Here is a 26,621-nt window from a genome sequence, read left to right on the forward strand (position 1 = left end):
GTGTTAGCCAGGATGGTCTCGATCTCCTGACCTCGTGATCCACCCGTCTCGGCCTCCCAAAGTGCTGGGATTACAGGCATGAGCCACCGCGCCTGGCGCTTTATTACTTCCTTCTTAAAAGAAATTATCAATTCTTTTTATAGCAATTTGTGCTTACCTATATTTATAATTTGTCTGTTTTCTCAGCGACATCATAAGCTACTTGAGGAGACATACTATAAACTGATTTGATAGCTTTAGTATCCCTACAGCTTAGCTCTATGTTTGACAAATATAGGAGGTCAATGCTTAAAGAAAAAAGACAGGATAAGTTCTGGTAGCAATAGTACATAAAGTTTTGGGGGAAAGGTAAAAAATGATACATATCGTGTTGAAGTACTTTCATGTGGGTGAGTGCCCATGCACAGTTTTAACTTTTCTGTTAGAAGAACTAAAAAAGGCTGGGCGCGGTGGCTCACGCCTGTAATCCCAGCACTTTGGCAGGCCAAGACGGGTGGATCACGAGGTCAGGAGATAGAGACCATCCTGGCTAACACGGTGAAATCCTGTCTCTACTAAAAACTACAAAAAACTAGCCGGGCGAGGTGGCGGGTGCCTGTAGTCCCAGCTACTCGGGAGGTTGAGTCAGGAGAATGGCGTAAACCCAGGAGGCGGAGCTTGCAGTGAGCTGAGATCTGGCCACTTCACTCCAGTCTGGGCGACAGAGCGAGACTCCATCTCAAAAAAAAAAACCAAAAAAAAAAAAAAGAAGAGATAAACAATAAAGGCATCCAATAGAATATTCAAAATTCTAAATATTAGACTGCCAAATAGAATTCTGGACTATTAGTTCCCCAAAACTAATCTGTAGACCAGTTGTGAGGTGCTTCACAAGCACTGTGTGCTCCTCACCCCACCACCATGAAAAGTTTGAACTTCTCAATAATTCTGGGAAGGGACTCAGAAATATGTGTATGTTTAAAGCTCCTTTAAAAGGTAATTCTAAAAGGCTTATATAGTTTACTACCAAAGTGGCCTAGCAGAACCAATAATTAATGTTTTCTAGAAGGCAGACTTCACTAATCAGTTGATAAAAATTTTAAAACAAAATCAGCTATGTGTGGAAAAGTTCCAGGATGCTTTTAATTTAGTAAAGTCAAGATAATGAACAACATTTGGCAAATGCGTAAACATCTGTCCATAATTCCAAACTCTACAACATCCAGGGCTGGATTAGGAGGAATACCCAGCAAAATGCAGTTGCTTTAAAAATCACTCAAGATACAAAAGTCCAGTCGGTATAAATGCTCCACTTGCATGACATCTTGAGACTGCTTTACATTACTACTGACTTGATGGTATGATCCAGAATGGGATTAAAGAGTCACAAGTAGGCCAGTATAACTCAAGGAAATACTGGCTGTACTGATAACAGCTTGCCACAGTCCTTGTGTCCTGATAAAACAAGTGTAATTTATTTTTGCCTAGATAGTAAATACATGTTACTTTAGGCTACTTTTTGTTTCAACATCAGTATATAAATGTGCTCTTAAGGTCTCTTAGCTCTAACTCTGAAAAGAACATAGTATTTAAATTATTTGATTACTAATTATTCCTAACTACGGATTACCTGTTTATAGCAGGACTTTATAAGGCTAAAAACAAATCCTCTGTCCATAACAGACAACAGATCATTGAGAAAGAATGCAAGGCTTGTATTGAGTCTCTCAACCATTTCTGTGTCCTGTGAAACAGAATATAAAATAAAAACAAATTAAAGTATGATAGTTTAATCTGAGCTTGAAAGAGAGATAAGTGGGGAAAAAGTTATTACCTTCTGAAATCGTGAAACTATATCACTAGCAATCGTGCTGACAAGAGCTGCAATGTCATCCATGAAACGTTCTGGAAAACGACTTTTCCTTGGAGCATCAAGTTTATCATTAAAGTATAAATGGTGCACCATGCTCTTTACCTGAAAAAAAGATAGAAATTATGAGTTTAATTTCCTATGAATATAATTAACAATTACAACAACTCTAAACACCCGGACTCTCTCTAAAATATGTAATTTAATAGATGACTGAAATATTTTTAGCTTCTCAAATATTTTTTAAAGTTCCCAATGATGTTTTGTATTTGCTAAGAAAACAAACAAAACACTATATTACCTTCAGAAAATTATGCTGGCTAACAATAGGACAAAAAATTCTGTGTATGTCAACAAAAAAAATTTCAACCTTTAAATTTTTTTTTTTTTTTTTTTAAGGAAACAGGGTCTCACTCTGTCACACAGGCTGGAGTACAGTGGCATGATCATAGCTCACTGCAGCCTCCAACTCCTGGGCTCAAGTGATTCGCCTGCCTCAGCCTCCTGAGTAGCTAGGACTATAGGTGCACACTACTACACCCAGCTAATTAAAAAATTTTTTTATAGAGACAGGGTTTGGCTATGTTGCCCAGACTGGTCTCAAATTCCTGGCCTCAAGTGATCCTTCTGCCTCAGCCTCTCAAAATATTTGGATTACAGGCATATAATCTATCACATGCAGCCAAAAAAAATTTAATTAAATTTTTCCAAGACTCAATAATTTTGCCATTCCAAAGCTCCCAAACTGTAAGCTTTGAAAGGTTAGAAACTCAGTCTTCACTATAGTGTGCTCAGTAGCTAATACACAGATGACGGCATATAGTGGGAATACAATAAATATGAGGACTATATTGTACTGTATTTGTATTGAATATTGTACAGATTCTTTATTATAACACTGTGGTAATGGTAATAAAGAATAAACTTTAAATTCAGGGAAATAGAAGCTAAAGTCCTATACTTAAAATAGAGCACAGCCAAGTTTTAAATTGCAGTCTTTGACTATTTTGTATTTTAGAAATCTGAACATAAATGTAAGACTATTAAAAAACAGTCAAAAATTACAATTTTTACCTTACAAGAGAAGCAGAGAAGCCCATGAATTACAAATTTAAGGTTTATTTTCTAGGAAAAAAATGAGTTGTCACTTACATGTAGTCCCTGATTTATTTTTTCTGTAGATTATTAAATCTCTAGAATAAAATGTTCTCTTACCCATAACATAGGCAACATTCAATGCTGAGTACCACCCTATGACATACTCTGGAAGATCCTTTTCTCTTTTTTGTTGTTTTATTTTTTTTTTTTTTTACATACTTCTTTTTTGGAAGAAAAAGTTTCAGTGATTTCAGCTTTCTAGAGGCTGAAGAGGAAGGTGAAGAAGATGGTCCCAAATGCTGAAATGTCTGAGTTTTAATTACAGTCCTACTACCTACAAGCTGTGCAAACTAAGACAAGTTACTTAACCTCTCTGTGCCTTAGTAACACCTAGGCCACAGGGCAGTACTAGCATATTGTGCCGACTTGATAAATGTTTGTTGCCTTTGTTTACATATGTGTATGTTTACATATACAAGTTTATATGTACAGGTGACCCTTGAACAGCATGGGTTTGAACTGCATGGGTCCACTTATATGTGGGTTTTCGCCCACTTCTGTCATTCCTGAGACAGCAAAACCAACCCCTCCTCTTCAGTCTACTCAATGTGGAGACAATGAGGATGGAGACATTTATGATGATCTACTTCCAATTAATGAATAGCAAATATATTTTATCTTCCTTATAATTTTCTTAATAACATTTTCTTTTCACTAGCTTATTCTAAGAACACAATATATAATACGAATAACATACAAAATATGATTATGTTATCAGTAAAGTATTTGGTCAACAGTAACTATTTGGTCAACTTAACTATTAGTAGTTAAGTTTTAGGTGAGCCAGAAGTTATATGCAGATTTTGACAGTGTGGGGGAGTTGGTTCCCCTAAACCCCATGTTGTTCAGGAGTCAACTGTTCATATATATTTATTAATTAAAATATTAATTCACTCATTTTAAAAGTATCATTTATTTGATTAAGCAAAAAAATACTTAAACAAATTTAAAGAGACAGGATCTTGCTCTGTCATTCATGCGGAGTGCCATGGTGATCATAGCTGACGGCAGCCTTGAATTTCTGGGCTCAAGCAAGCCTCCCTCCTCAGCCCTCCAAGTAGATGGAACTACAGGTGTGTGCCACCAGGTTTAGCTAATTAAAAAAAAATTTTGTTTTGGTAGATACGGGTTCCCGCTACGTTGCCCAGGCTAGTCTCAAACTCCTGATCTCAAGTGATCCTCCTGCGTCGGCTTTCTAAAGTGCTGGGATTACAGGTGTGAGCCACTGCACCCAGCCAGTACTGTTGTTTTTTTATTTATTGTAACTGGCAATTCCCTAAGAGTTTATTAGCCATAATAATAGCAGTGGGTATCTATAAAGCTCTTTGTATCTCTGGTATAAAATCTACAATACTGTCATTTATAGACTTCATGTATAATGACTAGCAAAGAATGTATCACAAGTTTCCTTTGAAAATATAGCTAGCTTATGCAATCATCCCTGAGAAAATAAGGGTTAAAATGAGTCTCACTCTTCATAATTCCACCTAAACTGTGTTGAGTGTCCACAGTGTTTATTGAGAGATGTAACACATGTAATTTTGCCTTGGAGACACACGTAAAAGAGTAAGATGTACAATAGAAAAATACTTTTAAGATAACAAAAGAGCTAGCATAAAATTGTTCACTAAGAGAAAATATATTAAAGAATATGCTCAGTTTTTGCTCACCATTAACTCAAAAAAGAACCAGGCTTGTTGCAAAGCTGATTCCCGAACGCTGCCACTGCAAACAACCCACTGCAAAGCCAGCTCCTCATGAAAAAGCTATCCAGAAGTAAATCCAAAGTTATTATCAAAGTCAAGTCTGCTGATAACATAAACCAAATAATAATGCAAATACAAATGAAGATATAATGAGAATAAGCAAAATAAGGCACGTGAACCATTCAATGATGCACTGAAGACACCCATTAACGAAACGGCTATTTAAGCATGTAAGACAGTGGTATGTGGAACAGTTGAAAAAATTACATGTTATCTTGCAGTAAAATGTAATTTTAAAACGACAGGTAGAAGATAGCCTCCTAAATTGTACCTGCAAACAGAAACTAGACTAAAAACTTACAGCACAGTAATATCTTGTTTGTATCTTAAGTACATTTTTAAACATACGCAAATACACGCATGAACTTTGCTGGTACAATTTAGGAAATACGTTTTAAAATTTAAACTTTGCTATGAGCCATTAATTCTCGAGTTTTCAGGTAAGGTCTTTTTTAAAAAAAATAGCAGAAGATTTCTGCCTTATAATGGATATGCACACAAAGCATTTGCAAAGTAGTGTATATTAATATGAAAAAGGACTAACAAAACTGTGCATAAGGGAAGCAAATCAACATATCTTACTAAGAGTGACAATTTTTCTAACTCATCTTCCTTTCCCTGGAGATTTAAAACACAAAACAGAAGCAGTTACAGAAATATAATTAAGAGTTGATACATTTTTTTGGTACTAAAATTTGATGATCAAATTTGAAATCACTAAATTCTAAAAATAGTCAATCCCAAAGATATAAACATTATCATAATGTAAGAGAGTATATACTGACAAGGTATGCCCAAAAAGGCATCAGACAAGCAATGCTTGCTCAGATATATTTTTCAGCACAATGCAATTACTGTATCTCATACTGGTTATGTAAAGAAATCTTACATCTATTTAATTGGTGAAATTATTTTCCCCCTTATGAATTGTCTTCATATGAATCTACCTTTTTAGTTGGTAAGCGTCCCGTTAATGTTTGTAAGAAACTTGACGTCTCTGTGTGCGAAGACATACGATTACAACTTCGATCCACAGCCTATGGAGTGAAGATGAATGAATGACGAGATAACATTAATGTTTGCAGTGGATGACTTTGCAGCTGACGGATTATGTACAAGTTTAAAACAGAGTTTTATTATGGTTTCAAAAACCATCTATTTTATTGCTCATCTCATTTTCACCATTTTAAGCTGCTTTAATGACAATGCATAAGTAGTATCAAAATGGCTTCTACATATTTTTGGTCTTTAAAAAAAGATGAGTATTTCAGTGATTATAAAATATTCAGTGTTGCAAAGAATGAAACTTTTATCTGTGTGATCTATATACATGCACATATCTAGTAAAAATATATAAAAAGTAAAAGCATACTTCTCAACTGGTCTCAGAACAAATAAGAAATCAGTAACTTTACATTAAATAAACAAAGGAAAAAGTTTAGAATAATTTCTTTCACTTTTTCGTTATTATCAAAAACTACTATTCAGGTTTGTCATATACTAAATCAAATATAAATCATTTACTATATTAGAAACGAATTAAAAATTTTCTTTAAGAACAAGATTTCCCTCCAAAGCCAACACAGATGAGAAGTATATTTTGAGATATCATGCAGTATTAGCTATCAAGCAACTAGTCTTAAGTAAGCAAAACCTAATTCAGCTAAGGTACAACAAATTTCATACTTTGCAACACAGTACAAATTAAAATGGATTTTTGCTTCTGGTATTGAGTCTTACAGCATGGTGATCATATACTGTTCACATTTAATTTCAATTTATTGCCAGTCTTTCTGTTCGGTGATTACGAAGAAAATAACAAGATAGTAAATGTTAAATGAAAATGATACAATAGTTACACTTTAAACCAAAAGCAAATAGAAAACTGTTGGGTTTTTTTCCTCCACATAAAAATTTAAAAATTGCTATTAAAGATGTGCTACTCCTAAAGAAGAAACTGTTATAAAAGCCATCAATTGCATAAGCAGCAGGCACTGAAATATTGATAGGGTATGTAAAGAAGAAAGAAGGCAGAGATAGGAAATAGGAAAGAAGCACATTACTGGTGCAATTGGTGGTATTCATGCATAGTAGTTGGAAAATGTGCTAAGTAAACAAAAATACACACTTTTTAATGATTAAAAAAAGCAAGCCACTGAAATCATAGTATATACTAAAAAGTAATGTTCTAACGGGAAACATCAGCAGCCAATAAAGAAACCTCTAATATAAACACCACCTGTGTTGATTCTGCACTTGGACTGGGGTTGGATCCCCATGGGGCAGCTTTTGGACCACCAGTGTTAACCCAGGAATTGGAGCGATCTAAACCCTAAGCATATAATAGAAAGCAGTTTGAAAGGAAAGAAATATTACATGTTGCATGCTATAAATTATTCTTAAAGAAATTCAGATCTTCTAATGCAAACATGTTTTTAATTAGTACTGTTAAAGCAACCAAAATTTGTAGGAACCTATAGAGTATTAGTTCACCAAAATTATCTTATTATATAACACAATTTTTAAAAAATCACCAAGACCAATAAGTATAGTATTTAAAGGTAATTTTTCTTTATGTAAAGAAATACTCTTGAAGTACCAATAACTAATGTTTCCACAGTACCACACCCCAAACTTTCTTTAAAGATAGTACAAGTTAACAACAGATAATTTCCTCTGTATCTAACTGAGGTTTAAAGGAAAAAATGGAAGAAAAACACCCCATTCTTTGCTTGAAACTTTAATTTCATTCCATCTAACATCAACTGAAAACTACTATGCAGTGATACTCCATAATTCTATTTGACTTTGCCATCACCTTCACTCTCTTTTAGGTACAGACAGGAGAAATTAAGTAAAAACTTAAGAAAAAAATGATACCTAATATTTACTCCTTCCTAATAATGGATTTGGGGCTGCACTTGTAATTAAACACACTGGTCTACTATTTATTAATAAATATTACAAGGAAAAACATTATGCTGGGGCTGTCTATAGGAATTATATCTTCATCATCTTTATGAATTTAAAATTTCTTTAAGACGCTACTAAAGTATATGTCCAGAAGTGAATTTATGTTTATCTTTGTCTGAAAGGGGTAACTGTGATTTCAGGTGAAGGAAACAGAGGCTTTTCTTCTATTTCCTAAAACTGACTGATCGTCAGAATCACTTGAGAAGCTTTATGAAATTCAGATCCTGAGCTCTATCTCCATAAATCCGATTCAGCAATTTGGACCGGGGACTTGAGAATCTAATAACTGGAACTGGAGCAAGTTGTAAAAGATTTTAAAGAATTATTAGGGTAAGAATAGCAAAGACAATCGAAGGCAAGCTGACGTAAATAGATCAGGGCATGAGTACGGACCCAAACCAGAAACCACCAAAGGAAAGACAGGTAAAAGTGAAGAGTTGGGAACAACTGTAATCAACTCTGTCTAGACATTAGTGCCATTTGGGAAGCTTAATTAACAACAGTAACATAACAAATGTGCAGCGCCCTACCTTAAAACAATTAAATCAGAATTGCTGTGAGTGTGCCCCAGACATCAGTATTTTTTAAATACTTCAAGAGAAGTTTTCAAAAAGAAAAGAAAGAAAAACTGCAACCCTCAAGGGCTTAGGTTTTAGGAGAATATTTGCTCCACCTTTTTTCATTTTTTCCCAAATATACAGAGAAGCTGAAATGATGGTACAATAATCACCCATTTCTCATCATTTTTGACAGTGATTGTCTAATATGGGAGTTAAGGTTCCAATCCAGGCTCTCCTGCTTACTAGCTGTAAAATCTAAGATAAATTACTTAATTTCTTTTTCAGTTTCTTATCTATAAAATAAAAATGATGAGAGCATCTCCCTTCATATGGTAAGAATCAAATTAAATAATGGAAGTAAATTACTAAGTTCAATGACTTGAATATAGTAAACTCTCAAAAACAGTTTTATAAAAATTTTCCATACATATTTTCCTTAAAATGCTTTCTATCAAAGTAAATTAGACAGTATCAAAATATTAGTAAAATTATGCCATCAGATTTGTTTAAAATATCCACCTTCTCAGAATCCCATTATAATATTTCAAATAAAAGCAAACCAAAAGACTTATGTTTTTCAGAGAAGTTAAAACAGTTTTCATTAGTCTCCAAAATTATGTCCAAGTCCAAAATTATGTCTCTTTTGTATAAAAGTGTAAAGTTCTTCCTACCAGATTCAATTTTTATAGTCACTACTCATGTTACAGAAATAACAAAACACGAGCATTTGATTTTTGCAAAATTATAACTGTCCTCTTTTCTCTCATAAATTTCCACAAAAAGAATAAAGACTTTGCTGTGCTCTTAAATTCACTTAACTTACTGTTTAATAATTTCCTTTAAAACTACAATATATGATAATTGCTAATATGAGAATAAAAAAATCTCTGTGCTATGAATTATATTTATATACACAATACTGATGTTCCGAACAGTCATAATTATACCAGTCAAAGCTAACTATTTAAAGAAAACTTGTGTTCAGTTATTTGGCAAAGCAAGTAAATCCCATAATTCAGGTGTTATAAAGCTAAGAATTATATCAAACAGCCCATATTTAAGCAAATTTATCACTTATATTTAATCTAATAACTTTATGTTTACTGATTTCCAACAAACATGGAACAGATTAACCAAATATGTGCCCATGTGTATGTCAGTGTGAGGTTTTTTTGCCAAATCCCAGTAACACTATTAATTTTTTCCCTTACATATAGATAAGATCCTTCAGCAAGGCCCATACTGTATTTGATTTGACATCAACACTTGTGTTATATTACAAAGATTTTGCTTCATATTCACAAGTCCTCAGCATAGCGCCTAGCACACAGTAAGCTCTCAGTGTTTGAGAAATAAAAAAAATAGAAGATGATATATGAGAAAGAAACGTATCAAGGCAAAATTCCACTGGCATTTGATTAAAAGCAATAAAGTTCAGACCTGATGCAACCATGTATTACATAACTGAATGTTAAAAGACTAGCTAGAATTAAGGAAGCACAGCTGGTTTTGGCAACATAAGTATGAAGAAGTCTCACAAATATTTTCACATTTACATTACAGCCACTGGAGTAATAAAAGCCTGTTCATGTTATATAAATATTCTTAAATTTTAGGAGTTCTGCATTTTATATTGGGGAATAAAATATAACCAAAACGTTCATAAAGTCAAATCTCTGCAGATCTTTAAATATATAATTAATCCCAACAGTAAGAGGGCGAACAAAAGCATAATTCTGTTCTTGAAAAAGTGATCTAGTCCTGCAGTGTTTACTCATACTAACATGTCTTCATTGGATAAACATCTACTGAGCACCTTGAATAATTTAGACATTACAGGTGCCTTGGAACAAATATTCCCTGCCATGATGAAGTTTACACTCTGTTAAAGGCAGATAAACACTAAAAAAAAAAAGTAAAAATATTTAATTCATACGCTACATTAAAAGGTAGTAAATGTGAGACAAAAAAAAAAAAAGACAAAAAACAGAATAAGGGGATTAAAAGGCTGAGGACACAGCCACTGGTTATACATTTAAATAAGATAATCAGAGTCAACCTCACTTGGAAGTTGGCCTTCAGAGTAAAGACTTAAAGGACTGAGGGAATAAGTCATTAGAAGACTGTGCTCAGATGAATGACATAATGACTTAATTTTTGTGTGTCTTAAGTCTTTTTTTTTTTGAGACGGAGTCTAGCTCTGTCACCCAGGATGGGGTGAAATGGCGCCATCTTGGCTCACAGCAACCTCCGCCTCCTGGGTTCAAGTGATTCTCCTGCCTCAGCCTCCTGAGTAGCTGGGATTACAGGCATGTGCCACCACACCTGGCTAATTTTTCTATTTTTAGTAGAGACGGGGTTTCTTCATGTTGGTCAGGCTGGTCTCGAACTCCTGACCCCAGGTGATCCGCCTGCCTTGGCCTCCCAAAGTGCTGGGATTATGGGCGTGAGTCACCGTGCCCGACCATATCTTAAGTCTTTAAAGCAACATTCTGGTTGCTATGTTGTGAACATAGCGTAGGATAGAAGTAGGGAAACCATCTTTAAAGCTAGTACATTAATTCTGGGAGAGATGATGTAGCTCAGACCAAGATGGTAGTAATGGAGATAGAAAGAAGTGTCTCTACCTTTCATATATATCCAAATCTGAACAAAATGATTTAGAAAAAGCGGTTAAGTTTAGAACTCCAGAGAGAGATCTGTACTGGAAATACAATTTTGGGAATCATTAGCATAACATTTATGTGGTATTTAAAGCCATGGAACCTAATAAGCTCACCCAGGTAGAGTGTAGAGAGAAGACAAGAGAAGAGAAATAAGGACAGAGGCCTGAAACACATCCACATAAAGAGATCAGAACAGGAAGAATCCACAAAGAAGACTGAAAAGGTATAATCAGTAAACCAAGAGGGAAACCAACAGAATGCAGTACCCTGGAAGTCAAATAAATAGACTAAATCACAGAGGAAAAAAAAGTTTAACTGTGTCAAAAGCTGCTCGTAGGTAAAAGTAAGCTGAGTTCTGAAAAGTAACCACTGGATTTAGCAACATGAAGGGTGCTGGTGACATTAACAAGGACAGTTTTGGTGGAAAATGGGAGGAATATTTGACTGAAGTAGAGATGACAGAAGTACAAGAACTGCAGATAGCAAGTAAAGAAAATTATTAAGGAATTCTACTATGAAAGGTAGGCGAGAAATAGCAAATAAGGTAGCAGTTGAAATACTAGAGAATAATTATTATTTTTATTTTTAATTTTTGTGGGTACATAGTAGACATATGTATTTATGGTTTACATGAGATATTTTGATAAAGGTGTATCGTGTAATAATCACATCAGAATGAGTGGGGTATCCATCACCCCAAGCATTGATCCTTTGTGATACAAAGAATCAAATTATATATTTCTAATTATTTTAAAATAACTAAATAATAAACATTATTTACTTATTATTTAATTATACAAATCATCCTGTTGTGCTATCAAATACTAGATCTTATGTAATACTCTTTCTAACTATTTTTTTTCTGTACCCATTAACTATCTCCATTTCCCTCCCAACACCCACTGCCCCTTCCCAGTCTTTGGTAACTATCATTCTATACTCCATCTCCATGAGTTCAATTGTTTTAATTTTTACCTTCTACAAATAAGTGAGAATATGTGAAGTTTGTCTTTCTGTGCCTGGTTTATTTCACTTAACATAATGATCTCCATTTCCATCCTTGTTGTTGCAAATGACAGGATCTCATTCTTTGTTATGGGTGAATAGTACACCATTGTATATATGTACCACATTTCGTTTATCCAGTCATCTGTTGACGGACACTTAGATTGCTTTCAAATGAGAGGAATTATTTTTTCAAAATGAGAAAAATAATAGCATGCCTGTATGTGAATGGGAATGATTCAGTATTCAGGGAGAAACTGATGATGTGGAAGAGATATGGAAAAACTGGTGGAGTGTAGATCTTGAGCAGGTGAGACCAGATGAGAGCTTGAGTGAAAGAATTTAGAAAAATAAATAGCTCATCTACTCATTTTTAATACAGAAGAATATTAGGCAGTAGATAGTAGATGGCAATAGGTAGCTAGATAGGATGGTAAAAGTTTATCAAAGTTTTCTTCTGATGGTTTCAGTTGTCTCAATGAAATGGGAGATAAAATGAGAAAAGGAATGAGGCGGTGTTAGGAAGTTTGAGGTAACAAAAGAAGGAATGAAATCATTTCCTGGGACAACAGGAAAGTGATGGAGATACAGAAATACAGTATAATTGCCCGACAGCATCAAGGGCTCTCTCGAGGTTTATTTCAAATGAGACCAATCACCACGGTATTTCTCAAGACATGTTTAGCTGCACAGATTCTGACATGGCAGAGGCAGTCAACTGGGTTTAACTATGGTTTCAGGTTTGGGAAAGATAAGGGAACCAAAGTTTGCTTATAATGGGAATAATTTTTTTTGTTTTTTTGAAATAGAGTTTCACTTTTGTCTCTCAGGCTAGAGTGCAATGGTAAGATCTCGGCTCCCTGCAACTTCCACCTTCTGGGTTCAAGTGATTCACCTGTCTCAGCCTCCCCAGTAGCTGGGATTACAGGCATCTGCCACCACACCTGGCTAATTTTATACTTTTAGTAGAGGTGAGGTTTCACCATGTTGGTCAGGCTGGTTTTGAACTCCTGACCTCAGGTGATCCGCCCGCCTCGGCCTCCCGAAGTGCTGGGATTACATGCATGAGCCACCACAGGCCTGATGGGAATAATTATGATTGCCCATAGACATCAAGCTGGCTGAGGAAGAAGAGAGAACATTAAGGGGGTGAGGCACAGTCAAAAGGTTGGAGGATCAAGATTAGAGATTGCAAAGGAGTAGATACATTATTAAGCTGTGGTACTATGAGAAAAACAGGAGATAACAGAGAACAAAATACATGAAATTGAGACTGTGAAAATTAAAGTTATTGGTAATGACAAGTTGTAGGGGTGTCCAATCTTTTGACTTCCCTGGGCCATACTGGAAGAAGAATTGTCTTGGGCCACACATAAAATACACTAACATTAATGACAGCTGATGAGCTTACAAAAAAAAAAACAAAAAAAAAAAAACCCCAAACAAACTCATAATGTTTCGAGAAATTTACAAATTTGTGCTGAGCTGCACTCAGAGCTGTCCTGGGCCACACGTGGCCTGCAGGACACAGGTTGAACAAGTTTGATATAAGGGAAGACCATGACTGAGGTGGAGTGGAAAACATGATCACCTAAAGAAGAGTTTCTTGAACTGCCAGGTCAACAAAATAAGAAACAATGAAGAGTAGCTATAAATAAACTTTAGATTCTTTATAATTTTGAGATAAAATTATACACATTATTAGGGATTAAGTCTAAATAATTCAATAGGAAGGTAGCTATCAAAAATTTTGCAGTAAAAAGAAAACAACATAAAAACTATGAAATAATACTTGATTAGGACAAGACTGACAAATTCTCATCTTGCAATGGCTTTCTGAGAAATTACCTTGTATTTATATATTTGTATGTATTTATATCTATTTTAAAAATCATTGATCTATTTAAAGGATATCTTGAAAAAAGGCAAAAAATCATTTTTTTATATATATATATAGGCCTCTTCGTTCTAAATCTTGAGTTTATAATCTATCAAACATATAAGAAATAACTAACTCTAGAATTATGCTAAATAAGTCCTAATGTAAATCTTACAAAAATTAAGAGACATTTTAAAAGAACCTTAAGGAAATGCTGTCTATAGCTTCTTTTCTTTAGGAAAATTTCTGAAAATCCAAAAATCAAACTTACTCTACAGAAGAACTATACAGTATATAAATACACAGTATATAAATAATGCTAAGTATATTATAATAAAATAATTATATTATAATAAAATATAATCAATAATGAAAACAAGAATAAAAAACCTGAGTTCTTTTCTTAAACATGGAAATATATGTGTGTGTGTGTGGTGGGGGAAGCCTTCTCTTTTTGCAGGTGCCATAGTACTCAGGTTATTCTGCAGTATCCCTTATAAATAACCCTGAGTATCATTCTTTCTAGTTTACAAAAATGGAAAATTGTTTAATCACTGTTCTTGATATTTTTTGGAGAAGAAGATCTCATGACTTAAATCAATGATGACATCTGTCTTCCAAATATCAGTCACATATATTTAATTTCTATATGAAGTCAATCTAGCCATTTTTTACATGATAGAGTATCAGACTGACAACAGTAAGTCATATGCAGCTAGTGATCCCAGACAAATTTTAGGATTTTTAGTGTAGTTTGTAAGAGCAAGCATATTTAATAGAAAAATAAAACAGTGTTTACTGATAGAACAGAAATGTACAATTCTTTGCTAATTCCTAACTTACATACATCTCAAAATTCAGAATGAATGACAACAACTGGATATTTCTCATTTGTTCACAAAACAAAAACCAAATTTACAGATGCATGTCTTCAGTTTACCTTACTCCCGATGATTGATCGAACTTCATCATCTGGTGACGTGGGAGTCCCAGATATATCTGGATTGCTATTACTAAGGCTTCGAGAACGATTTAAATTAAGGCTTGCAGGTCTCACCGCAGATCTAGCCATTGTGGCATAATGCACTGATCCTCCCAAACCCCCAGGACCTAGAGTTGCACATGAAATAGCACATAATTAAAGAAAATTAGTCAGGAAAGGATTAGAAAAAAATCTCTGCCACTTCAGAAAGTTCCACAAAGATCATGAATTGCTTTGGTTTCTAAATAAAAAATATTAAACTTCCTTTTTTTTTTTTTTTTTTTTGAGACAGAGTCTCGCCAGGCTGGAGAGCAGCGGCTTGATCTTGGCTCACTGCAACCTCTGCCTCCTGGATTCAAGCGATTCCCCTGCCTCACCCTCCCAAGTAGCTGGGACTACAGGCGCGGCACCACGCCCAGCTAATTTTTGTATTTTTAGTAGAGATGAAGTTTCACCATGTTGGCCAGGATGGCCAATCTCTTGACCTCGTGATCCGCCTGAAGAGGCATGGTCTCCTAAATAAAAAGTTACATATATATATATATATTTTAAACAGGCAGGTGCCTTTTTTTTTTTATTAAGAGGCAGCACTGGAGTGCAGCACTGAGACCACAGTTCACTACAACATTGGACTCCTGGACTCCCACCTCAGCCTTCTGAGTAGCTAGGACTACGGGCACACACTACCATGCCTGGCTAAATTTCTCTCTTTTTTCTTTGTAGGGACGGGGTCTTGGTATGTTGCCCACGCTGGTTTTGAACTCCTGGCCTCAAGCAATCCTCCTCTCTTGGCCTCCTGAAGCACGGGAAATTTTTTTTTTTAGAAAGAAAGAAAATAAAAACACTCAAGAACTAACGATTGCTGTACAAAGATGCTCTATTTTATGGCAGTTTATAAAACCATATGAACTGTAAATAAAATCATTATCTCTTCAGTGTTTCTATAATTGTATATTACACATACAATAAAAACCAAAATTAACAAGAGACACACACACACAGACATATGCGCGCACACACACACACACCCCTTTCACTTAGGTATAGTTGGTTTTCGGACCCAAGATGCTCCAGCTGGTGTCTCTTCCTTTTTTCCCACCTCTCCTACTCTGCCCCTTGACAGTCACTAGAGAGAGTACCAATTTATTGCTAACATCTCATAAATTAAACCATGTTTTATTTCTCTACCTTCATTATTGCTAACATCTTTTAAATGAGAGCATGTTTTATTTCTCTATCTTCATCAGTGACAATGTGAATAACAAAATGGTATCTTTATGATATACATACAAAAAAACTAAAGATAATTTTCAGGTCCCAAGTGATATAAAAAACCAAAGGCAGCCGGGCGCGGTGGTTCACGCCTGTAATCCCAGCACTTTGGGAAGCCGAGCATGTGGATCATGAGGTCAGGAGTTTGAGACCAGCCTGGCTAACACGGTGAAATCCCATCTCTACTAAAAATACAAAAAATTAGCCAGGCGTGGTGGTGGGTGCCTCTAGTCCCAGCTACTCAGGAGGCTGAGGCAGGAGAATGGCGTGAACCCGGGAGGCAGAGGTTGCAGTGAGCCAATATTGCGCCACTGCAGCCTGGGCGACAGAGCAAGACTCCATCTCAAAAAAAAAAAAAAAAAAAAAAAAAAAAAGCAAAGATTCCCTTTTTCTCTGAGAAAAATCAAGCCTAACATCATCTTCCAACCTGTCTTTTATTTTTAAAATAAAACATCCAGGAATTATGGTGATAATTTATCTTCATCTTTCTGAATGTCATATTTGCAAATGATATTAATACGTACCTGTTACCTAATTAATTCATACAATCTTTCAGGTCGGCATGTAAAAAAAAAGATGTTTTGCAAAATCTGTGGAATTCTAATAGTGTACTGAATAAAAGAGTAAATGGAGTAGCACTGTAGATATTACATAATCACTCACACACTCATGTCCTCAAGTGGTATAATTTTAAAAATCAAGTTAGTAAATTATAAACCAGAATATAAATGTTAATTGCTTTTCTTTTTGCAATTAAGTGAAGAAACAAATTGGGCTGAAACTTAAAATCAGGTTACTATTATGTCTAGTTTTCATAAGGAATGTCACAATTATTAGTCACCGTTATGAATGTTAACATTGCCAACAGCTGATAAAGGGCACTTGCCATTATCATTAGTGTCATACGGACATATATGTGAGTAGATTAAATGATATGCACAACATAATCATTAGTTAGTTAAATGAACTAAAGGATTATTCACACGAAGACATCTCCCACCACTACCTCCACTATCACCAGTGGTACATGAAAGACAATAACAAGTTGAGTCTCCAATACTCAGAAAGGTTATATTATTTCACTGACCATGAAGAGATCAGCTAACCAGATAGAATTTTTATGTTTCTAGGAACAATCTTTTATATCACTGTAGATTTCAAAGGGTTTTCAGAAAACTACCGAGCCACCACATTTCTCCTTAAATGACCAACAGCATTCTGAATGACAAATACAAGATTCTATTTTTCTTGTCTTTTTTATTTTTAAAAGACAGGATCTCACTCTGTTGCCCAGGCTGGAGTGCACTGGCAAGATCATAGCTCACTCTGGCCTCAAATTCCTGGGCTCATCAGATCCTCCCACCTCAGCCTCCTAAACAGCTGGGATTACAGGGGCAAGCAATTCCTTATCTTAACAAGGAATGATAAAATGCTTCCAGAGACAAAGTTATTTGCAAAGTTCATTTCCAAAAATTAATTCAACCAAGAACTCTAATTCAAACTAAAGAAAACTATATAAAAAAAAAAAGATGACTAAAAATGTAATTTATTTATCCCTTTAACTTCAGCACCTAGCACAGTGAATGGTACTTAGCAGATGTTCAATAAATGTTTGCTATTGAATAAATGGGTCACAGTAAAGACTACAAAATTATCTCAATACTGACATGAACATATAATTTATGAAAGACAGTTTCATAGTAAAAAGAATAAAATACCTGGTGATGATGAATTAGGGTAAGTATTTGGTAGGCGGAAAACATAATGAATATATGATGCAAGAAGGCTATTTCTGCCATGCTGGTCATGATTTCCTTCCAAGTTTTTGTGCAGTCGATTTATAATTGATGCCATGGCTTCAAAAGATGCTTGACCCAGGTTAACTTTTGAGAAAGAAGAAAATACCTTTACTTTAACTATTTTTAGACTGTAAATTCCACGAAGACCAAAGTTTTGTCATCTCTACATACATTAATTATAGTGATTACACAGTAACTGTATAAAGATGATTACTATTTGATAATGACTTTTAATGACACCTTGGATTAGCTGAGCCAAAAATACTTTTCTGAGCAAAATGAGAAATAACTCATTTTACTAATTTAAGACAAAAATTACATGGGTTTGATTAGTCAAAAAAGAAAACAATGCTTAACAGATACCTATTATTTAGTAAAACAATACAAAGTACATAAGAAAAAAGAAAATACATTGTGTGTAATACCTTAAGAAGCAATTTCTCATTTTAAAGATCACTCCAAAAATCTAAATAGCATACAAGGGCATATATTACTTCTGTTTAAAAACATTAAAAATAATAAAATGGATTATTGAAAATATTAACAATATCATAATAAAATAGTGAATAAGCAACTTGATTGGAATGAGTGAATCTGTAAAATGATTAGAAGGGAGAAAAAAGGAGGGGCTAGAAAAACAGGTTGAGGTAAGGCTAACACCTACTCAGTCACTCAAGTCAGTATATAACAATAATTTTACAAAAATTGGGGAATTGTGATAAATTGCATACTGAGTAAATGGGTAAACTGAACAGCCACTTTGAGCAATAGAATCTTAGATTCTGTAATTTATTTAACCAAGACAGGAAATTATGAAGAGATAATGAGGCCAATTAAGTTTTCCCAAAAGTAGAATAACCAGATAAAATGGTCATTTAGGAAGATTAATCTATATATACTGAACTAGAGGGGAAAGAGACCAGAGACAGAAACCTGAGTGAAGTTAAGTGATCCTACCTGTGTTTCTGGTTAATTCTTTTCCTTTTTCTCACAGTGGCTACTCTAAGTTACCAGAATCCTTCTCAAAACTCAGGTCCTCCTTAATCCCCCCTTAGCAAATCTTGCCTTCTATCTCACAGAAGAAATGTATAAAGCATGAAAGTACTCGCATTTTTCTTTTTCTTTTCCTTTTTTTTTTTTTTAAGAGATGGGGTCTCGATATGTTGACCAGACTGGTCTGGAACTCCTAGCCTCAAGCAATCTTCCCATCTTGGCCTCCCAAAGTGCTGGGATTACAGTTGTGAGCCACCACACCTGGCCAAAAATCCTCATATTTTTCTACAAATTTATCAGAATCTGAAACTACTTTATCTCCTCTCCAAAGGAAGTAGTGCCCTCTCCTATGTAAGAGTGATCTATCTATCACCTCTACTCTTGTCTCACGTAACGACTTCATTGATTAACCTCTTTTCTCCCCATATATTTTTCTCCCTTCTCCCATTTGAGCATGTTTATATGCTGATTTCTCTCAGCATGTAAACATGCTAAAATGTCTCCCCTCTTTTGCCCTACTCAATCCTGCTTTCTCTTCTAACGTAACTTCTTAAAAGAGTAGTATATGCTTCTTGTGTTTATTTTACACTATTTGCTTCTTAACTCCCTGTAATCTGGTTTCTACCTTCACTTAGACTAAAATTACTGATGTAATTTCACGAGCAGACATTCCTCAAGTATACTAGATAAGAGAGGGACTCTGGAACCAGTTTGAATCTTGGCTCTCAAATGTAAATAAAGCATATAGCACTATTCCTGGTACATAGTAAATGCTATGCAAGTGTTTGCAATTACTGTTATTACTATTATTTTACTTAAATAATCTACAACAAAAAACAATGCTAACCTTTTTTTCCTTAAAACCTTCTTCTTCTATAATTTCTGTAACTGTACACTCTATGATCTCATAATCCATTCTCTCTTCTCCATCCCATTGTCACTTATAGAACTCATCATTTTTTGTATGAAATTCTGCAAGACTCCTAATTTGTCTCCCCACCTGTAGGTTTTCCCACTTTTAACTCATCTCTACATAGTACAGCCATCTTTTTCTAGTCAAACTTGGTCATGTTACTTCTCTAATTAAGACCAAATCCTTCAAAGGCTATTTATTCCCTACAGAAAAATAGTCCCAATTTCCTAAGGTGTGGAAGACCCAACTTCATCTCCCACTCTCCACATTACCTCTAATCAATCCTCCAATTTATAACTACTTACAATTCTTCCCCAAATTCATTCTGAGTTCATTATGTCTGTGTACTATGCACATGCTGTTTCACGCTGTTTAATCTCCTTGGAATAATGTTAACCTGTCAGACTCCTATTCATCTTTAAATACTCAGCCCAGGAATTATTTCTACTTATAAGTCTCCCCTAAAAAAACTCAACTAATCGAATACTCCTCTCCTTTGTGCCACTAGTCAAACATAAAAATTCTATCTGGTTAGTTGAAATTTCTTTCAAGTTCAACTTCCCTGCAGGATTTGGGTGAAAGCTGTTGGTAAAAAGTAAGGAGTAAACCTTGAAAAAGGATGGGAATGAAAAACACCTTTCCTTCCAGAATTATAAAAAAGAAAAAGAGAATACAGAGACTGAGCAAATGAAGGAAAGAAGAGCTACATTAAGTGGAGGATAGCAGATGAATGAAAATGTAGAGTAGGTAGATTATACATCCTGTAAAGTACAACATGATTTATCTGTTTGCCTGTTTTCTTAACTAGTCTGTGAGATCTTAAAGTCAGGAACCATGCCTTGAACAGTGTCTATCAGTGTCAAGTACATAGTAAATGCTTAATAAATACTTGGTAAATAAATACATTTGTTTCTATAATTTGAGTATACGCCTATAGGACACATTTTATAAAAACAAAATAAAAGTTATCATTTTTCTGGCATTATAAACAAGTAAATAACATCCTCCACCCCAAATCAAATATAGTCCTTATATAGAGCAAATAGAAACCATGGTTTTTTTAAAATAAAATTTAGAAATGTCAAGTTATAGATTTCATGTCTCATCCCCAAACAAACATAAATTACCTATTTGGCCAGCAATGACAGGAGGTCTAACAACTAAAAGTATCAGTTTATCTAGCAGAAGATGAAGAAATCGGACCACTGGTTCCAACTGGGATGAATTCAGTGCTGAAATACTGCTCTTCAATTCATTTTCTAAGTTATTTTCCATGATTCGCATGTCCCCAATTCGGACTGGGAACATGTGTTCATCCAGAGCATTGACCAGAGCAAAAAATTTGTCAAGATAAGGATCCTAAAACAAAGAATGAACAAAAGCACTAAGCACTTACAACTTTATACATTTCCCAATTCTAAAGGACCACAGACCACTAACATGTCGTATCACTTGATAACACTAAAAAGTTCATATAGGTAAACAAACATTGTTTCCAATTAAACAAATCTATCTTCATTTATTATTATAAAATGATCACTTCAAATACTATTAGTTAAGAAAACTACTGATACTAATTAAGAATTTTTTTTCTTTTTTTTTAGTTTTAGTTTGCTTTATCAGTTTGAAGTTCAATTATTGTGGCAGGCATATGAGTAACCCACTTTTGTCCATTATTAATTTATTGTCTTTCAGCTCCAAAGCCTTTGGATACAAGGCAAACTCACTGCCATATCTTATAATACTGGAGCCATTCTTTTACTGGAAGCCACCTGTGTACTGCTAAGTAAAATCTATATACTACCAACTTTCTTCCTAAAGACAGCATACAGGTGCTGTGTCTTCTTATTTTCCCCTACCTCACTGTGCAGAAAAGAATTAACATAGTGGGCTTAAGACAGCTATTCTTTGAAAGCCCTGTTTACAAGTTTGGCCGTGGGCTAATGACTGGGAACTTGGATTTCAGGGGGGTTCCCATTGACAGAGATGGTTCACTGTGCCTAAACCGTCTGTGCAAACAATATGGTATAAGCTGAACACCTACTTTCCTTCTGGGAATGTGGAATTTTGGTACATGTTGGGCAAAGGGTGCCTATGTGACAAGCCCCTAGTAAAAAACCCTGGGAATTGAGTCTGTACTGAACTTTCGTGGCAGACAACATTTCACACATGCTGTTTCAACTTGCCCCACGTGATTCCACTAGAAGAGGATTCTTGGAAGCTTATTTCTTGTTTCCTCTGGACTTCACCCCATGAGCCTTTTCCCTTGGCGAATTCTGCTTTGGGAAGCCCTCCACACCACCCTTTCCCTGTATAGGTTAGTGAAGCCTGAATTTCATTTTAAATACTTGCTGCTTCTCACTCTACATATTCTCCATGGACAATCACATTTACCAATACAGTTTCACTTATCACATTTATTCTGTTATCTCCAAACCCAAACTTCAAACTAATTACAACCACCTACAGGACATCTCCATCTGAAGTACATAGGCACTTCAAACTCAACAGGTTCAAACATAAACTCACAGGCACCATAACTGCTTCCCCTTAGCATGGCCCGAAAAGTACTTCTCTCACGTTCTCTATTTAGGGTAGAAATTACCATCTACCTGGACTCTATGGCATTCACGGTCCTTCACAATCTATTACCAGCCTTCTATCCTTATGTATCATGATTTCCTACGCACTTTAAACTACTTTCACACCAGGTTACCTGATGGTCCTTAGACTACTGTAACTCTGTACTTGCTACTCATCGTCTGAGTTGCCCACTCTCCCTTTCTCTGTGTAGTAAATGCCTACTTACAAATGCAACAGCTCAGTCTCTAGCAGAACAGATAACTCTCCCCTCTGTACTTTAAAGAATTTAGTTAATATATGTAACACTGTACTAATTTTATCATACATTTTACCCTTTCCCATATTACACTGTAAGGTTCTTAAAGGAAAAGCTCTTTCCTCAACAGGTAACATCTCTGATCTCATGGAACTTACCATTTAATGTGGGAAAGAAACAATAAACAAACGTGTATTTATGTGTCTTATATACACACACACAAACAGAGTGACAGAGTCAAAGTGCAACAGAGAAGCTGGGCATAGGCAGCAATAAGTGCAGGGTAAGATGACATACTGTACTGAGGCTGCTATGTTTAAAAAGAGTAACCAAGGAAGGCCTCTCTGAGAGGAAGAGAAACTCTAATTCATAAGTCAAATGAATACCAGGAGGAAAAGCATTCCAGGCAGAGAAAGAGGATGTATAAAACCCATTAGAACTTGGTATATTCCAAAAATAAGGAATTTGGAACAAATGATCCCTAAAAACTCTTTCCATCTGAAATACCCAAGTCTATGATAAATAAAGTGAGCTGATGATGGTTTCTGAATTCTAATTATTCTGCCATGTACCAGAAACTTAGAAAAAACAAGTCACTTAACTATTTAAAATGAAGTCAATGACATTTTGAAACATAAAATGTTTGCTTTTGTTGACATTCAATGACATTTTGTTGATTCTTTTTAAAAAAATCTTCCAAATATTCCATGTTTTTAACTGACATATATTCTCATAAATCTGACAGCAATGACAGATTTATGACAAGTAACAAAACTGACATCACAAATATTTGATAATACATTCAATTTATTTAAGTGAAATTTGATAATAAAAATTATTAAAACTCACTTGTGTATGGATAGATGAAACAGCAACAACTTCAACATTAAAAACACCTTTGTGATTATCTACCCATTTCATGCCAGGTAGAGGAACCTGTAAGATATTAAATATAATGATCACAGCTGCTTAAGTAGATTATGAACTCTGAAAATAAACAAAAATTACAATATCCCAATGAGAAAAATACTGTGAAACCAGAGATGTACTTCCAAAATACAATGGTGAGACAGGGATGGGATAGACATTCCCATTCCAAAAAGGAGAAAGAGGAAAGAAGGGGTGACAGGTCCCAAGAAAGTCCAAAATCTAACAAGGAATTGGCTCTTAAGGGTCCATTATTAGCTCTTCAAGCTCAAACAATACTGGCTTTTGTTTTTTAAATAAATTATATTGTATATGTTTAAGGTATACACCACAATGTTATGGGATACATACAGACAGTAAAATGGCTACTACAGTCATGCAAATTAACATATCCATAATGTCACGGTTAACTTGTTTGTTTGTTGTTGTGGCAAGAGCAGGTAAAACCTGCTAAGAATACCAAATACAGTGCAATTTTATTAACTATAGTCCTCATGCTGAGTGAGATCATTTAATATTTATTTCTATGTCTAGCTTATTTCACTTAGTATAATGTCCTCCATGTTCATCCATGCTGTGGCTAATGGCATAATCTTCTTTTTAAAAGTTGACTGATATTCCATTGTGTGTGTGTGAATATATTAAAAAACAATTTCTATATATACATATATAGTATATCTCTATAACTATATATATATATATGTCTCTCTACATAACAATTTATCTACTCATCTGTTGGACACTTAGGTTGTTTCCGTATCTTTGCCACTGTGAATAATGCTGCAATACACATGGAAGTGCAGATATCTTTATAAGACAGTGATTTCATTTCCTTTAGGTATTTGCCCAGAAGAGGACTGCTGAGTCACAGGGTAGTTCTATTTTTCTTTAGAAACCGCCATCCTGTGTTCCATGATAATTGCATCAATCTACACTCTTACCAACAGTGTACAAGGGTTCTCTTTTTTTTTTTCCACACTCTCATCAACATTTGTATCTCCTGACATTTTGATAACGGCCACACTAATGGAAGTAAGGTGATACTGCATAGGTTTTGATTTGCATTTCCCTAATGATTAATGATCTTGAGCACCTTTTCATATACCTCTTGGCCATTTTTATCTTCTTTAGAGAAAGTTTATTCACGTCTTTTGCCCATTTTAAAATCAGGTTATTGGTTTTCTACTACTGAGTTATATGAGTTCTCTGTAAAGTTTGGATATTAACCCCGTAACAGATATGTGGTTTTCAAATATTTTTTCCCAATTCACAGACTGTTGTTTCATTTCTTTTACTGTACAGAAGCTTTTTAGTTTGATTTCATCTCATTTATTTATATTTATTTTTGCCTTTGTAGCCTGAGCTTTTAGTGTGATATCCTAAAAATCATTGCCAAGGCCTATGCCAAGGACTTTTCCCCCTATGTTCTCTTCTAGTAGTTTTAAAGTTTCAGGTCTTATGTTTAGGTCTTTTTTCCATTTTCAGTTGATTTTTATGTAATGGTGTAAGATAAGGGTCCAATTTCATTCCTTGGCATGTGGAAATGTAGTTTTCCAGCACTATTTATTGAAGAGACTATCCTTTTTTATCACATCCTCTTGGTGCCCTTGTTGAAAATTAGCTGTCCATATGTTGGGATTTATTTCAGGTCTCTGAAGAATTACACTCTTTGGCTTCATGCTCTGCCTCTGGGACCACTGGGGCAATAGTATCATCCCCACAGGTCTAGCGTGGGTCTACCCCCAGAGCTCCTATGAGCAGGCGTTTGCCCCCAAGGCTCTGCCAAATGACTCGGCCCCCAAGGCTTCAGGCAGAGGTTGTTGGCCTACTGAAACCAAGGCAATGGGCATGATGATCTCTGAATCACCTTCAGGGTCATTTTCTCCTCATTTTGAAGAACAGTACATGTAGACAGCTGAATAGCTCTATATCCTGTCAAATCCAAAAAGTCCAACATCCTTCCTTCATTTCACCCCATCTCCTTCCCCTTCAGTTGAAAGTGGCAGTGTTTCTGCTTGTATAATTCCATAAACTCTTTATCAGGTGGCAGTCCAGTCACACACTTGGTGTTCTCTTCAGAACATGCTTTCTCATTTTTGCAATGTGGATAGGCTAAAAATATTCTAAATCTTCAAGTTCTGGTTCCTTTAACAGTTCCTTCTTCAATTCAACTCTCTCCTATCACACTTTCTGTAACCAGTCAAGAGGAACCAAGCTGCATGTTCAATACTTCTAGAAAGTTCTTCAGTCAAATATCCAAATAGCACATGTTCTATCTTCCACAAAACATGAGAACACAGTTTAGCCAAGTTCTTTGCTACTTTATTACAACAATCACTTTTCCTGTAGTTTCTAATAACATGTTCCTCATTTCTATATGAGATCTCACCAGAATTGCCCTTAATGTCCTTATTTCTACCATGTACCTCAAAAGGGAGCATGAGATGGGAGCATCCATGTAATGGCATCCTCTACCCATTACTCAGTTCCAAAGTCACTTCTATATTTTTAGGTATTTATTACATGAGATGGTTTGGTTCCATGTCCCCACCCAAATTTCAACTTGAATTGTACTCCCAGGATTCCCATGTGTTGTGGGAGGGACCTGGTGGAAGAGAATTTGAATCATGGGGGCGGTTTTCCCCATACTATTCTTGTGATAGTGAATAAGCCTCACGAGATCTGATGGTTTTATCAGGTGCTTCCGCTTTTGCATCCTTCTCATTTTCTCTTGCCACCACCATGTAAGAAGTGCCTTTTACCTCCCATCATGATTCTGAGGCTTCCCCAGTCAGTGAAACCATAAGTCCAATTAAACTTCTTTTTCTTCCCAGTCTTGGGTATGTCTTTATCAGCAGTGTGAAAATGTACTAATACATTACAGTAGCACCCCACTTTCTGGTACCAAAGTCTGCATTCATCAGTTCAGGTTGCATAACAAAATATCATAGACTGCATGGCTTAAACAACAGAAATTTATTTTCCCACTGTTCTCTGGAAACTAGAAATCCAAGATCAAAGTGCCAGCATAGTCAGTTTC

The 26,621-nt window shown here is 35.2% G+C and overlaps 1 protein-coding gene across 1 annotated transcript in view; it reads right to left on the reverse strand.

Annotated features, from left to right (window-relative positions):
* DOCK7 (dedicator of cytokinesis 7) overlaps positions 1 to 26,621 on the reverse strand; it is a 235,089-nt gene that overhangs the window by 95,209 nt on the left and 113,259 nt on the right. Inside the window, exons 19-27 of the mRNA XM_011988949.1 lie at positions 23,504 to 23,590; positions 20,943 to 21,174; positions 17,829 to 17,993; positions 14,797 to 14,966; positions 7,013 to 7,105; positions 5,721 to 5,810; positions 4,678 to 4,773; positions 1,814 to 1,954; positions 1,603 to 1,723 (exon numbers count right to left, since the gene is read on the reverse strand). Coding sequence (XP_011844339.1) covers positions 1,603 to 1,723; positions 1,814 to 1,954; positions 4,678 to 4,773; positions 5,721 to 5,810; positions 7,013 to 7,105; positions 14,797 to 14,966; positions 17,829 to 17,993; positions 20,943 to 21,174; positions 23,504 to 23,590 — 1,195 coding nt within the window. The remainder of the gene's footprint in view (positions 1 to 1,602; positions 1,724 to 1,813; positions 1,955 to 4,677; positions 4,774 to 5,720; positions 5,811 to 7,012; positions 7,106 to 14,796; positions 14,967 to 17,828; positions 17,994 to 20,942; positions 21,175 to 23,503; positions 23,591 to 26,621) is intronic.

Source organism: Mandrillus leucophaeus, unplaced genomic scaffold (genome assembly GCF_000951045.1).
Source record: "Mandrillus leucophaeus isolate KB7577 unplaced genomic scaffold, Mleu.le_1.0 Scaffold341, whole genome shotgun sequence".
NCBI classification, from domain to species: domain Eukaryota; kingdom Metazoa; phylum Chordata; class Mammalia; order Primates; family Cercopithecidae; genus Mandrillus; species Mandrillus leucophaeus.